The sequence below is a fragment of the Taudactylus pleione genome, unplaced genomic scaffold (assembly GCF_031769625.1).
Source record: "Taudactylus pleione unplaced genomic scaffold, aTauple2 ptg000179l, whole genome shotgun sequence".
Taxonomy (NCBI): domain Eukaryota; kingdom Metazoa; phylum Chordata; class Amphibia; order Anura; family Myobatrachidae; genus Taudactylus; species Taudactylus pleione.
In genome coordinates, this window is record NW_028284581.1 from 32618212 (window position 1) to 32634442 (window position 16231).

General features: G+C 38.2%; 1 protein-coding gene across 4 annotated transcripts in view; it reads left to right on the forward strand.

Moving 5' to 3' along the window:
* The window catches only part of LOC148519987 (cadherin-19-like), a 146074-nt gene that overhangs the window by 28743 nt on the left and 101100 nt on the right, over positions 1-16231 (forward strand). For all 4 annotated transcript variants that reach the window (XM_088475992.1, XM_088475995.1, XM_088475994.1 and 1 more), the window contains exon 3: positions 7840-8134. In XM_088475992.1, the coding sequence (XP_088332118.1) occupies positions 7840-8134 (295 nt within the window). The remainder of the gene's footprint in view (positions 1-7839; positions 8135-16231) is intronic.

Here is a 16231-nt window from a genome sequence, read left to right on the forward strand (position 1 = left end):
AACACATAATCTAAAAGTAATGTCAGTGTTGCCTGGCCTGAATTTATATTTTTCTACTCTCTCTCTTCTTCCCCCTGTTTCTCCTCTCCTTCTTCCCCTTTTTATTTAATCTCTCACTGCTGCTTTGTATTTTTCTTATATCTCTTTTCTCCCTCCACTTTTTCTTTTTCTTTCTCTGATATTCTCCTTTTGGTTTCTCTCATCCCACTACTTTGTCTCTCTGTTCCATCCTATCCTCCATTTTTCCCCCTCTCGCTCTCCTGCCCCTCTATGTCTGTGTCTGTTTCTGTTCTGACATTCTTTTTGTGATGTAGAACATTGATGGTGGTAGTGTGTTATTTAGTGTGAGTGCCAGGTTGAGTGTGTGATGGTAATATTGTGGGTGTTTGTCTGGTACATAGCTTGAGTGATAGTGTGATTGACAGGAATACTGTAATTGATGAGTGTAGGGTCAGTGTTATTTAAACAAAGATGAATGTGGCTTAATGACAGGACTGAGGGTCAGAGTGACAGTGAGTATGAGTGGCAGGAATATTGGGACTGAGGACCTCATTCAGAGTCGGTTGTTGCAGGTGCACAGTCGTACGCCACCGATGTTCGCTATACTGCGCATGCATAAAGTTCGCAATGCGCGTGCGCAAACTAGCCGCTATGATCAGAAATTTCTCTCTCCTTGAACACAGTCAGGTCGGTAGTTTCAGTGACAGATGGAGGCGTTTGTGGGCGGTAACAAGGGAAGGTGCTTGAAAACGGGGGAGTGGGCATCCGAACGCAGGCGTGCCTGATTATGCGAACAGCATTTTATTGGAGTGCATACGGATTATGGGAGTGCATAATTAACAAAGTAGCGTCATGGCACATGTGACCTGGGAGGTTTTTACACTGACATGATCGTAGAGCTTAAGAGAGGGTATGGTCAACCTTAAACTCTACGGCCAGTTCCGATGGTTCCCGATGGTCTCGATTAATCCTTATATGCCCGGAGATGATGTGCAATGCGTACGAGAAGGGGGCGTATTTTTTTGTCTTCCGACCGCTTCCTCCCCTTGGTCGGCCAACTACCGATCCAAACTTAGGGAAGCAACTTGCTAGGGAATCATTTGCATATCCGGACCCTTTTTCCGTACGACCATGCGGCCACTTCGACCGACTCTGAATGAGGTCCTGAGTGACAGGCAGGGTAAGGACAGAATGAGTATTACAAGGGGGGTGAACAGAGGGTTGCAGCTAGATACCCTTCAGCTTAAAGACCCTGACATCATCATTTACAATTCACATGTACATCTATTGAGATTAGTAACCTATGGTGAGAAAAATGGACCGAGCTACCATGCCTGAAGCATGGTGAGCCCACAAGTTCGTACTATTGGTGGCCGGATACTACATTTTAGATAAAATAATGGTGTTTTTTAGGACATGGAACTGCGCTTATGCCCTCACTTGATGTTGCATCCAGGTCCATTAGCTGAAGGGGATCTAGGCTCAACCATGAAGGCTGGGACAATGAGGTTGAGTTACAGGGAGAGTGCCGGCAGGGACACCCAGGGGGAGTTACAGGGAAAGCGAAGGTGGTGACAATAAGGGGTTACAGGGAGGCTGAGGGTAGGGAGATGTCATATATATATATATATATATATATATATATGACAACAGTGGCAGCGGCACTCCTCAAAAAGTATTATCAAATTGTTTCAATAGAACCTAAGTCCTTTACTTCAATGTTTCAATCTTAAACGATTTTCCTGATGAAAATCATTTCAGATTGAATTGTTGAAGTAAAGGACTTAGGTTCTATTGAACCAATTTGATAATACTTTTCTGACCACTGTTGTCTATATCTGCATCTAGTTACCTGTGGAGGGCACCCAAAATCATTATTAGAGGAGGAGTGCCAAGCTTTTTGCTATCTATCTATCCATCTATATATATATATATATATATATATATATATAGTTGTCTTTTCACTGCCTCTCTATCTGGGATGGCACTACAAGTCCCAGCACATCCAATTGATAAAGAGTGATGGGACTTGTAATCTCATAAAAGCTGGATAGGCAGTCAGTGCTCTAGTTACACGTAGGATCCCCAGACTTCTTACCTTTAGATGTAGAGCTCCAGGTGTTCCTGTTCTAATGCAGCCCCACAGATGTGTGTACTGTTGTGGCAGGGGGTAGACTACGCTGGACAGCTGGGAAGGGGAGCTGAGGAGGATAAGGAGGCACCATTCCCCTGGCTAAATCCACCATCATGACTGTGGTAACTATGGGTGGCCCGATTGTGAGTCCTTACCGACATCGGCGCTGCCCAGTCCTGCACTGCTAAGGGGTGGTCTTGTCACAAACAGGTGACCCCTTGGTTTTACCTGCCCCTGTTAACAGTGCTGCACTTTGCCCCTGCTGTGGTTCCCTGATTAGAGCACAAGCTCCATACACTGACTTGGCCACTGCTGCTCTCGACTAACGGGCCGGCACTCTGAAATGCCCTCTAGCCAGAGCAGATGACAGCTTCCTGTTTGCATTCCACAGTGGAACACAAATCCAGGAAGCACGGCAGCCAGCACAGGCATACATTGACGCAAAATTGTGGTAGCAAAAACCAACCACAAGAATAGCGAGCAGCTCATACCCTGTTCGATGTACTCGATTAATCTAATAAATAGCGGACATGATGTAGGATGCGAGCGGACAGGGGGCGTAGTTTCCCAAAAAACGATCGCAAGTTTTGTTCGCTCGTTCAGACCTAGAGGCGTGAACAGACCGCAAACAGCGAACGGTTCATTTGAATAGCCACCCCTATTTTCTGGACAAGCAAGCGCAAATAGCGACCGGCTCTGAATCAGGCCCTTGGTGCATCCCTTACATAGGTACACAGTGGAAATTCAGGTTACAAAGAAGGAAGATTTACATTGGTATGATGAGTGCATATATCTCAAAATACTTTCCACCAAAAAAACACAGTATTTCTTTTTGGCAAGCAAAAAAAATGCATTTTGAACCCCCCACAATTCCTTAACAATGACACATGACAGTGTTTGTAGCAAATGTGAAAGTTGTATTGCCCTACTCATGCACAAAATAATGTAATGATCTGTCATATAAACAAGATTGAATAGTCTCCTGAAGTATTATTAATAGATGTGAAGTTGCATTTTCCGTATAAAATGTAATTAAGTACAAACACCATACTTTTGTCATTTATTTATCAAATGGGAATCATCTTTCCTGCAGTAATCTAGACTGCTGCAACATGACATAAGTAACCACCACGGCTAATGCATGAATTTAACATACAGTATGCTTATATCTTAATACAGATGCATTTTGTTACACATGCACAGAGTAGACCACAAGAAAGTTTATAAATCCATGTTTAAAGGTGCATACACATGTAACGATTTTGTAACCAACGATTTTCTGTCAGATTTTTCCTTGAAAAAGTCAACGATTTTTGAAGTGTTACAATGACTGAGCACTAAGTACTATTGTTAGTTAATTCCTATTGATCTATGTTAAAAATAGTAGATAAAATAAGTAGAATTAAAAAAAAAAAGCTTAATTTTTTTTTTTTAAATAAATAAATTAATTAATAAAAACAGTATGCGCCAGCAAGACAAGCAGGGAGGGGAAGAGAGTATTAGGATAGGTAAAAAGAGAGACTCAAATGTTTAAAACTCTTTTAAAAACAATGTTAGAGCAGGAGGTGAAATGATATTCAATGTCCAGATGATTAGGAGGAATCAAGATATTTTAGCTACTGTTCCTGACTGCCCCTACCTGTGGGTTACTCTGGGACACTTGCAGCATGCAATCTTCTACTCCTTCTGAGCAGAGCAGTGTGCAACTCCAAGCAGGACCGTGAGAGCAGCAAGCCGCCAGAAAGTGAAGTCATCACCAGCCACTGTGGCATGCTCCAGTCAGATCCCCACAGAGTATTCTGTACAGCAAAGGAGGAGAAGCTTGCATGCTGCAACAGTACCAGAGTAACCCACAGGTAGGGGCAGTCAGGGACAGTAGCTGAAATATCTCGATCCCTCCTAATCATCTGGACATTGAATATAATTTCACCTCCTGCTCTAACATTGTTATTAAAAGAATTTTCAACATTGGAGTCTCTCTTTTTACCTATCCTAATACCCTCTCCCCCCCCCTGCTTGTCTTGCTGGCGCATATTGTTTTTATTAAATATATTTTTTAAAAAGAGTTTTTATTTCTATTTTTTTATTTTACTTATTTTATTTACTATTTTTAACATAGATCAATAGGCATTAACTAACAATAGTACTTAGTGTTCAGTCATAAAAATACCTTGTCTAAATCGAACTACACTGAGCTGCTTACATATACACAGCACAGCATACTATTATCTACCTCACTTTGACAGATTTTTGAAGTGCAATGAATGATTTTTACAATGATGAATGAAAAATGTTCCTTCCCTTAATGAAAATCGTAATGTTGGACAGTCTGAAATGTACGATAAACGATAAATACAAACAGGAGCGCACTTGAACGATTATCGTTCATCGTTATAACTCAGAAACAATTTTTTGAATGATAATGATGTCGTTCAAAAAATCATTATGTGTATGCACCTTAAATGAGACCTAAAATCATCAAACTAGCTCAGAGAAACAGACAATGCTCTAATACTTCATATTTTCCAACTTTGAGTTAGAGATAAGCTGAAATAAGTTGAAATATTACATTTCGTAGAATCATTAAGTACAGTATAATATTTCCTTTGCCATTTGCTTGAATGGCCATTCTGTACTCTATTTGTATATGCACATTTTGCAGACTATTAGTTTATGAATAGAGCGTGGTGGACAACTGGCAATTTATCTTCTATGCAGTGAAATGTGACATTTCACTCCCAAATGCAGAACAAGGTAAATATGTTGTCTATCGCTACTTTAGGATTACAATAAATAAAAAATATTGCAATACGTAAAAATTAAGTATAATATATATTATAATACTAATTTATAATAAAGGAGAACTGATTTTGCAGTACTTTCAGCAGAGCCGTAACAATGGCTCACACACCTCTAGTGTTTTTTTGCTACATGACAAAATAAAAGATGATTTAAGTTGTCATACATCCATTTGGGAGACAATTTACTTTATGCCTTCCAGGCTGTCTGTATAAAAAGCAGTCGAGACCTCTAGACTGTAATTTAGTGATTAATTAAACAAAAGAGACAATAGACTCAACTGACTAACAATAGTTTTTACATGTATACATTCAAACCCTCATTTTAAATATTCAGATTTTATATATTTTTTTTCTGATCTTATTCTCTTTAATTCATGGTCCCCTTTCCCCTAATGCATTTAAGTGGACCTATCTGCATGTTTCTAAAAGTTATCTTGATTTTTCATATTACTATCAGTAAAACATTATTTTTTCCCTTAACTTACCAACTGCAATATATTTCATTAGCATAATTATCTTACTCGGATACACAATTAATTATTGAATAGATTTATCACATTAAAATAATTATCTTAATTAGACATTTCATTGCCTTCTGTGTTTATATTTTTAATATGTTTAAAATCTACTGTATGCCAGTATGCCCTTTAATCATACTGCCCTGTTTACAAGCCTGAAATTAACCAGGTTTAAGTTCTAACTAAGTGGAACATTTAATTGGACCCACAGGGTACTGGGAACAATTAATTAACTGTTTTATTAAGGTCTGTGCTAAAGAGCTAGTGACTTCATTCTACACAATTAAACAGACACCAGCAGATAAATCCCATTTTATAAACATATCCAGGCTAACTTTAAAGTATTGCTCTCAATTACATAACATAATTATTAGAAAGTTGTTTAAAACCATAGATATCGTGCTGTTTTCTAAGAAGATAACTGTTGGTCAATTATGGCATAAACATGCAAAAACAAATTATAGTGTGATGTAAATAGAAAGCTATTTGTTCTGGCCAAGAACATAAATGCTTCATACTGTATGGATAAAAAGGGAATATGAAGTCATAGGGTGTATAATGTTAATTGAAGTCTTAATTTTTAAAATTTTAAACAAAATTTACCATATCAATAAGTCTTTACCTGTCAAAATTCATGCAGATCAGTAACACTATTTAGAAGTTTTTAGCCACTAAGGGGGGAATTGAATTTCCCATGATGATTTCTCGTAAAAAAAAAGTAAAAGTTAAAACGGGACTTTACTGCAATTTTTGTTTCCAGGCAATTCAATAACAATCCTTTTATACCGCATTTAAAATGTCCCATTTGATGGGATAAGTTCCCAGATCCATGTGTTTTCTCGATTGCAGACAGAAAAAATGACACTTATTGCAGGTTTTGTTTTACCTGCCTTCCTGTCAGCAGTGCACATCATGCTGCTGTGTGCAGGGCTGCAGTGGGATGAGAGCAACTGCTGCAACTGAGCAGCAGTCTCCTCTCCTCATCAGGGATGGGGGGGTATGATCACACTGATTGCACCCCCCTGTATCTACCACTGGCTGAGGGGCTCACAGAACCCCCCTCTTCGGCGCTGCCATGTTTTTTTTCTATGGGGGTGTGGCCATGCCTCCAGCAATTAAGCTATGCCCCCATTAAGGTTTGAGTTTTAGGGGCTAATTGAATTAACCTGGGAAATCAATTAGCCAGCGGTAAAGTAATGCAGCTAGATGAATTATGCCCTATGAATGGGAGTAGACATGAAATCATTTTCAAAACTGTTCTACAAAATAGTTTCCTCATTCTGCTTTTGGTATATAAAGTTGCCTTAAGTTTTCCCAGAAGTTCCAGACTTGCACCAATATTCCAAAAAGTAATGTGAGTCAGCAATGCAGCCAGGAAAAAATAAATTGATTAATAAAAATTCCTTAAAAATCTATGCACTGATTTTTCCAATAAGTTTTATATTACCCTGCAGTTAAAAGAAGCCTCTGCATTTTGGCTTAATCATTTTCTATTTTAATGATATTGCCACTTGATCATCAAAACAATTATGAACATGGTGGTACAGATAAATGTTCAAGGCACATACTCACGTAAAACATAGAGAGTAAACACTCAATGATTTATTGATATCTTACTATAAGTGTTCCCAGACCTACCACAACAATGCCATACATTCGAACGGATTCACCCTTTACAGCCCAGCTTTATTAATACTAATTAATCCAAATTGAACATTGTATTTGTACAATCTGCATTGTATTGTAGAATTTCTAATCTCTGCAAAACAACCAGTGCAATATGTTGCAACTTTGGATGGTAGGCTTAAACCTTTACTATTTTGAAAGAACTACAATTACATTTATTCACATAAATAATCCAGCTTGTTACAAATTCAAACTAATTGTTTAGAAATGAGATAAGAAAGCATACCAATCACCATTTTAGTCATTATTTTTTCTTTTCCAGAACAAATATTGATCCTAAAATCATTATGCTCTATTATTAGGATTCAAGTAGTGTCATTGCTTATATTTCATATTTAAACATGACAAGGATCCTTCATTATATAGTGATGCTAGCAGGTTAGCAAAACCTACAAAATGCATCACAGAGAAAATACTGGAGCATTTGCATAAAACAAGGCACACAATGGGTCTGAAGATATATTTGTGCTCTGTAGCAGTCATCTTTCCTTTGTAAATTACCTCAAGAGTAAATATAAGGTCAGTAATTTTTCAAAACACATAGCAAGCCATGTTGAGAAAAATAGATTACAGTTTGTAACATGACCTATTCTTCATGTAAGTGGCACTATTTACTAAATTCCTGTTTTTTGTACTGTATGTTGGTAATTTTGTTGAAAATAAAATACTACAAATAAAGCTTTGTATCTTTTTCCAACAGATACGGTCTGATTCTGACAAACAAGATGGGTCAATCAAATATATTTTATCTGGAGATGGAGCTGGAACAATATTTACAATGAATGAAAGCTCAGGAAAGATCTCAGTCCTGAAAAAACTTGACAGGGAGAAAAAGTCATTTTATACTCTACGAGCTCAGGCTATCAATAGATTCATAAGTGTTCCTGTAGAAACAGAATCTGAATTTGTTATAAAAGTACTGGATATCAATGATAATGAGCCAAAGTTTATCAATGGACCTTATATTGCTGAAGTTCCAGAAATGTCTCCTAAAGGTAATGTGTGCTAAACAATTGTTTAAAAGTAAAATGTTATATTAAAGAGCAGTATTGGCTTTGAAAATATTCTTCTTATATACTGTTTGTGTATATTTCATGGCACTTTTTGGTTTCAGTAGTTAATTTTCTCCCTTTAGATTGTTCTTTTATATTTCTTCTTTCCGGTTTTCTTTACATACTGGATATTGAGCTTTCAGATAAAAGATCCCATACCTGTAATATAATTTTACTTTGAAACATTTAGTGATAGAGGGCTTTATTCAGATTGAAAAGCCTATGGAATCACAAATTACAGAATTAAAAAAAATTGCATTTTTGTAACCTATTTAGTAGATATGACCAGTTCGTTTTGGCTTGGTTAATTTTGGATCAGAAAAACGATCTCATTAGCTATTGGTTCTCATGTGTTTTGGAAAGCCAATAAGATAAATCCGAACTTGCGCTAATTTGGCACAAAGAACCTACATAGAACTGAACCGCGAATATCTACTTTGTAGAGTCGGCACAAAAGCCGATCTGAAGCTGCAGCTCCCTTCTATTGGTGTATCTAGGTCTCTTAAGGATGGAAGACAATTTGAGGCATAGCTTCACATTTATTCTTGCAACCATTTAGGTCACATTGTGCGACTACATGTTTACACTATGCATATTGCACTGACTACATCTGCATGCACACTGCTCAGGTGCACACACTTGTTGTTTGCATGTCCATTCCAATCCTGTTGTCAGCCCTCTAGATGTACATAGTAGTCACATGACTGAAAAAGATGCACATTTCAAATATTCATGTATGAGCATAAAAATACAATTTATGTAAAAAATAATATGTTTAGGTCTTACTTTCAACAAAGTAAAAAAATTACTTGTATTGGAAGTAATCTAAGATTTATATACTGTGTTTATGCAATGTTTCAATAATCTCAGCGAGAAGCAAATTGCTATGGCAGTAGATAAACATTGCTGTTAATGTTATTTTAAATGTTTCATTTATCCAGTTTTTGATTGTTTTAGTACATTTTGATTGAAATGGGAAATTGTATTTTCTTTCAAAATGAAATACTCCTAGTTGGAGCATTGGGCATTGGCCACCTCCCAAGTGGTATAAAAATGAAGATACTATATGTTGTGTAACCTATAAAAATCTCTGTGCATACAGGCACAAATGGGAAATTCCCCAGATATGATCAATCATCAATCACTTGAACTATATTAAAATATGTTGTTTCAATCTTTTTTTTTGGTTTTGGATGCAGAAACAGTCATTGTCATACAACACATGTCTGTGTAACGGCTCTCATCAATAGGTCACATTATGGTACTGTTTCCAACACCAGTAAATACACATCTTACTTGGGTATCTATAATGGGTCCAGAATGTGAGGTGCTCATGAACTAAGTAAACCCCCCCAAACAATACTTTGTGGTCACCACTAAATAACTCATCAGTAAAAGGTACCAGTTTCATTTTCCAAGATGATTGGTCATCACTGTAGTCAGACCACTGAAGTCATTTTCGGGAAGATATGCACATGAGCAGTAGACTCTAGCTTGGTACCAGATTTGTTACTGAATATGCACTAGGGGGCAGGGCAGGTATAGAATTGGGGAGAGGAAGAAACAGATTTCCCAGACTGTGCCTTGGTAGATGCCCAAGAGTGCATGGGAGGCATAACACTGCACTGCAAACAACTGCAATGCCATGAACATACCAGTTGTTGCACCATAGTACTTTATACAATAAAGGGTATTATCCATGCCCCTCCATCAACCACACCTTCAGCACCTGAGCTCACTAAAAGTCTCATTGGCCCTGCCTTTTGGTGATTGCATGCAGACCCCCTGCTCTAATTAAACGCCCATGACACATCTCTACAAATTTGAGTACTATGGATACTTACACTGGTTCCAATAGTAAAAGTGTTCTATTCATACATATATTTATAAACTTTGTTGATCATTTTACAAACATTTAAAGGTTTCCTTTGTTACATGTGATGTGCTGTCAGATCTGTGCACCTTTACTGAAAATAAATCTAGCAATAATTTTTTTTCTCAAGAAAGGTCAGTGAGGGCTTATTGAGTTTTAAGCCCTGGGATTTTGATTTTGAACTAAAAAAATCTTCAAATATTAGATTTTGTACTTCAGGTTCAAGATGAGTTTGAGTAAAAGAATCACATACAAATCCGACCACCATAGGGCAGTCACGTAAGCAATTTCTTCTGTGTGTGTCTGTGTTCCTGCATTTATTAAGCACAATCCTAGAAAGCAGCACATCACAGAGCTTTTACATTTCTATTTTGCTTTGTGTCAGAGATGTCATCAGTCATATATAATTGGATTGAGATTACTTACAGAGGCATATTCCATTTATATACCAGTTGGCAGATTAGTATTCTGTATGCACAAACCTCTTTAATATGCTTAATATGATTATTTTTATGTACCAGACATGGCTAATTAGTATGTATTAGCTATGTTGAAGTCGTTTTTTAATAGATTGTTTTGGCTTTGAACATAATGTTTTATTCATAATAATCATTTTATAAATTTGGGAAAATTCTGGGAATTTCAATATAAAAGTTTCAATAAGTTGGTCTGAAAGGAAAAAATACTGTACCTCTGGAAAAGGTTATTGCCTGACAGTCTCCCTACAATTGTATATGTAGCTCTTCACAATGCAGAGCAGAACAACCTGTGCTGCACTGACAGGGTGAAAGCAGGCGATAATGAATCTGGTTACAATTACAGTATGTCCTTTTTCATATACGGTAATATTACTAACATGGGTAATGCCTTTATTGAAGAGCAGTAAGATACATTTATTACAACAAAAGCATAACAACTACACACAGCACCGTATGAGTCATATAACAATTATGGACTAACACAGAGGGAAAATTGTCTCTATCTAAAGTATAAACTTTTACCTTTTATGTACTAGAGCTGACTATAAGCAGGTGCTTAATTAACCACTCAACTGCCAATTTTTTTAATGAAATGGGCCTCAAAAATTTTTATTTTTTAAAAAAAATGAATTAAAATATTTTATTGAAAAGAAATATGATTAGGAAGTTTCTTGCCCTCCCCTCCAGTGGCAATTGATCTCCATTAGCATTACCAAGCTTCAACAACCACTACATAAGTAGATCTCCATTTGTGTAACCTTTAACATTCGCAGTGTAATAGATCTCAGTTTTGCACACACACACCCTCCACCTCCAGTGACTAGTGCCATTTTTTCTCTATTTTAAAAACCCTCCATGCACCAGAGTCATTTTTATGGGGCATTAAAGCCCCACCATAGCCACTCATAGTCCAAAAAAAGCCCCATTTGTATTAATGACCAATGCCATTATGGGGCATTATCCCTGCCCCACATGCATAGCAGAGTAGAGCTTGGGTCAGGGTGGACTGATGATCGGTCACCTTTACAAGTTCATCCCTGCACTTACAGAGATTAGCCAAATAGTGTTCTGGGGTAAATAAGTTCCCCTCTTTGCACTCCCCCCCAGCACATGCAATCCAGAAACTAAGGCCCTCATTCAAAGCCGCTCGCTAGCGGCCGTACGCTCGTTTCGCACATCTGCGCATGCGTACGGTTTTTAGTACGCATGCGCGAACCAGTCAGTGCGGCTGAAAATCGTTTGTACGCTATATAGCGAGTGCCTGCTATTTTGAGTGACAGAATGAGGCATATGTGGGTGGTAACAGGGGAAGGTGCTTGTAAACGGGGAGAGGAGATCAGAACGCAGGCGTGCTTAAAGGTCAAAACGGGCGTTTTAAGGGTGTGCATAATTAATACAGCAGCGTCATTGACCACGTCACTTGGTTTTTTTAACTCAGAACTGCTCGCAAAATAGCGGTTGAAAAAACCAACCACAAGAATAGCGAGCAGTTCATACGCTGTACGATGTACTCGATTAATCTATTAAATAGCGGACATGACGTATGGTGCGAGCGGCCAGGGGGCGTTTTTAACAAATAAACGAGCGTATGTTTTGCTCTCTCGTTCAGACTTAGAGGTGTGAACAGACTGCAATTTGCGAACGGATCATTTGAATAGCCACCCCTTGTTTGAGAACGAATGACCGCATATAGCGAGTGGCTCTGAATGAGGGCCTAAATTAGCTAAAGCCCAGCTGGTTGCAGTGGCATCCCCTGTTTCCATGGTAGTTAAGTGGTTAATTTATCCTCACAGTATTACATGTACTGCTTTTATAAGTGGGACAATTTGAAGATTAGCAATATCAGTAGTAAATTACCATATTTCAATAATTAATTGAGCTGACCTATTGTCTGATTATTTTGCATCAAATAATGTGTTTTATTTATGTGACTATAATCTAATTTGAATTTATTTATTATTTTTAATGTGAAATCTATATACTGATTTGCAAAATGGTTCTTTCTGGGTCTCGAACCTGAGGTGTAAGCTATGGAAAGAGCTCACCTTACCCACCTGTCCACACAAGCCAGCCAAAGCAGCTGTTACACCTATTGTGTATCTCATGTCTAGGGTGTGTCTATACACTATGAACGTATCACCAGAGATGGTGCTGGTGAGCAGCAGATTATGTGTGGGGTTGGAGAGATCCTCCCACACAGGGTAGAAATACTGAGTTTTGACACATCTTTGGGGGTAGTGAGAGAGAGTCAGTCTGCAAGACTCTGCAGTCAGGACAGACTGGGGTCTGTGTCCAGACCAGGTGGGACTACAGTTGGAGACCAGAGTGGGCTGGGAAGACACTGGTGGCAAGGAGGCTGGGTTTAGACCTATAATAGGTAGGGAGAACCCTAAAACTCCAAAAGACCATGTGACATAACAGCAGCTAAGCTACATGCTGAGGAAGCCACAGCCTACACCTAGAGGATACAGGGAAGGCCACCAAGACTGACTGTGTTTTGTATAGCTGTGGTAGCCAAGCCAGGCTGGAGCCAGTGATAGACCTGCAGAGAAGCAGGCAGAGACTTTATTGGCAGACTAGCTGCACCATTATAGTCAGGGGTCAAGAAGTGAGTCTGAAAAGTAAAGCACTATTTCATTTATTTACATGGAATCTGTATGTGGACCTTCATTAAAGCACCTAAACACTGCACCAATCCACCCTCTACCAATCTAATTACCCCAAGTTATGACATATGCTGGAGAATGTGGGCATAAAGATTATACACAATAAGGTGTACACAAGACAGGTCTGGGCAAAAATGAATTACAGAAAGTAAATGTAAGTAAGGACACTCACTGCACCTGCATGGTGAGATGCTTATCAGTGGTGAGTGAAGATAAGTCTGTTATGAAGTATTGTTGAAACAAAACAATTGTCTGCAAGTGTGCACTTCTCCTTGGAAAGAAAGATTAATAAGTGTTACACAAATTGCTGGAGTATTGTCTGCTTGTGGGAAACTGTTATGACCTGCAAATATATGTGAATTGCCAGCTATGAAATATATATTGTCTGTGAAGAGAAATGTACACTTTCCTTAGCATTGGAATGCTTAAAAGAAATTGTGTGATTTATTCTGCTAAAATGCTCAATCTCGCTAAATTAGATGTGGCTATTCCAGTATGGTGTGGAGCAGTTATACCTCTTGAAAGGCTGTTGAGAATGCATGATACATGCTGGTAATTGTAGTGCCACATGAAGAAAAATGTTTTGCTGTGTTGAAAATACTTTTGCAGACAAAGTGTGATTTAGTAAAAAAAAGCAAGTTGTTCCTGTGTATTTTGTTCCAAGAATTATGGGAACTAAAAATAAATATTCTGAAGGCAGAAGGCCTGCTACAAAAATTCAGTCTCAAGCTAGAGAGATGGAAAACCCGGGCTGGAATTTACAGTCTGAATGTGAAGGATATCTGTTACAAGGAAATAATTTAAAACTGTTTGAAATCCTCTGTGGTGAATCTTTTCAAAATGTTGGAGCTCAGGGTAATGTCCCAAAGAAAGAGACATTAAATTGTCAAAGCAGAATAAAGATAGCAGCGTGTGTGGTCAGTGTATGGTGCAAGGTCCATTCAGAGATGATTACATCAGCCTGGAAGAATTTGACAGTATGCAAAAAGTTTTGAATGAAAGTAATACGTATTATGCTGGGCAGATTGATAACTTAATTTAACAGTTGGCTGATGACAGAAATTTACATGGGAAAGCTGAAAAGAAATTACAGAGTGAATTGTCCTCTTTGAAAAATGGCATTGGTACAGGAAGAAGAAAAAAGACTTGAAATTCTTAAAGAGACAGACCTGAAAGACTTGAAAGAATGTGTCCAGAGACATCAGAGTGGTGCAGAGTGCACACAAGTGAAGGTGGAGGGTCTGACTCTGGTGTTAAAAGAAAAATACTCTTTAATTGGGTCCACACAAGTAAATCTTAAAGATTGTGAGTTGGAGAAAAGTTCACATGCTGAAAAGTTTTGTGAAGAAAAAGTATCTCCAGATGATGCAGACTCGCGTTCAGTGGGAAACAGACCATAAAGAAAAAGAGGTGGAGATTTTCCTCCTTGAAGTCAGCTGTAAGGAGCAAGTACAAACTCTATAATCCAATTTAGCTGCAGCTACAGCAGTTTCAGAAGTTTTGATGGAAAGAAGTGTATTCCTGGTGGAAAGTCTGCATAAAGTCACAGAGAAAAGTTAATCTTTGGAGAGAGATTTTAACTTTGCTTATGGCATGGCTTACAAATTGCAAGAAAAAAGTGAGAACCTTGAGAAGTGTCTGCTAAGTACACAGGATCATTTGCAAAGATTCCAAGTAGAGAGGAATACCAAAGAACTGGAGATGCAATGTGAATTAAATGTGGCAGAGTCTGAAGTAATTGTACAAAAGTTGAGACTTGCTGAATTTAAAGTTGTGGAGTGCAATTTGCTGCAATCTGAGAGCCAGTTGGAAGGCGCCATGGCGAAAATTGCCCAGCTGGAAGAGCAGCTGTCAAGTTCCACATGGTAGTGGGAAAATCAGAAAAGGAAAGATGTTGAATAACATTCTGAAGTGGGTTTCTGGACCCAAAATGGCATCCAATGTCTTTGCTGATGCCAGTGTGGCAGAAGTACATAAACATAAGCTGCAATTGTTACAGCTTGATCCTGAAAAGGCTGGTGCATAGAGTGATATACTACCAAAGCAGAGTGTATTGTGTGATGAGCAGCAGATGAACAAGGAGAATCTAAAACAAAGTAAAATGTTCCAGAAAAATTTTGTTTGTCAGCAGCAATATGACAATGAAGATGTCCTCATTAAATGTCACAGTGTTCAAGATGGGACCAAAGGATCAAAGTTGGGAAACTCCCTAAAAGTGGATGAGTTTCCTTGCAGTGTCTTTCATCTAACAGTGATAGCTGAGGGTGTGAAGTCCTCTCAAAGTGGCACAGGTACAGATTGCAAAACTGTGTCCGAAGTTGATGATAAAGAACTAACGTATACAGATGGTGATCGCATGACCTGCAAAGCAAAGGTGCAGGATGTACAGAAGTCTACTAATATAGCGATGGCTTCAAAGGTTGAGACTCCTTTGTTGCCATGTGTTCAGAGTGGTATGAATGTGACTCAATCACACAGTTTTGCTGTTGGAAGCAGAACCTTAAAGAAAGTTAATTCTGAGAGTCTTGTGAAGAATAATATTCATGTATGTGAAACAATGCCTTCGTGCAAGCAGGATGGAACTTGCAATGCTACTGAATTTATCTGTGAGGAAGTGAAGTGGTCTCAAATTACAAAGCTTGAAGCAAATAGTCCAGCTAGACAGTATTTGATAATAAAAACCTTTGTGGAAGGTGAACTTCAATGTGCGCTGGTGGAACATTTGGAAGTTGCTCATCCTATTTTAAATGCTCAAAATTTGGGAACACAAGAAAATACAAGTTATCTATGACTTAATGAAGTGGCAGATAGCCATCAAAGTTGTGAGATAAAGTTTGTGGATCAATGGAACAAAGATTCAAGTATCTTACATGGACATGAGAGTCCTGTATCTGAAGTTGGCAGTGCCAATATATGGACTGTTAACATAAAGCCAAGGTCTGGTATTTGTGATGATAGTGACTCTCAGATGAGGGTGGCACTTTAAAAGGAAATTATTTGCCAGTGAAGTATGCCAAAAGCC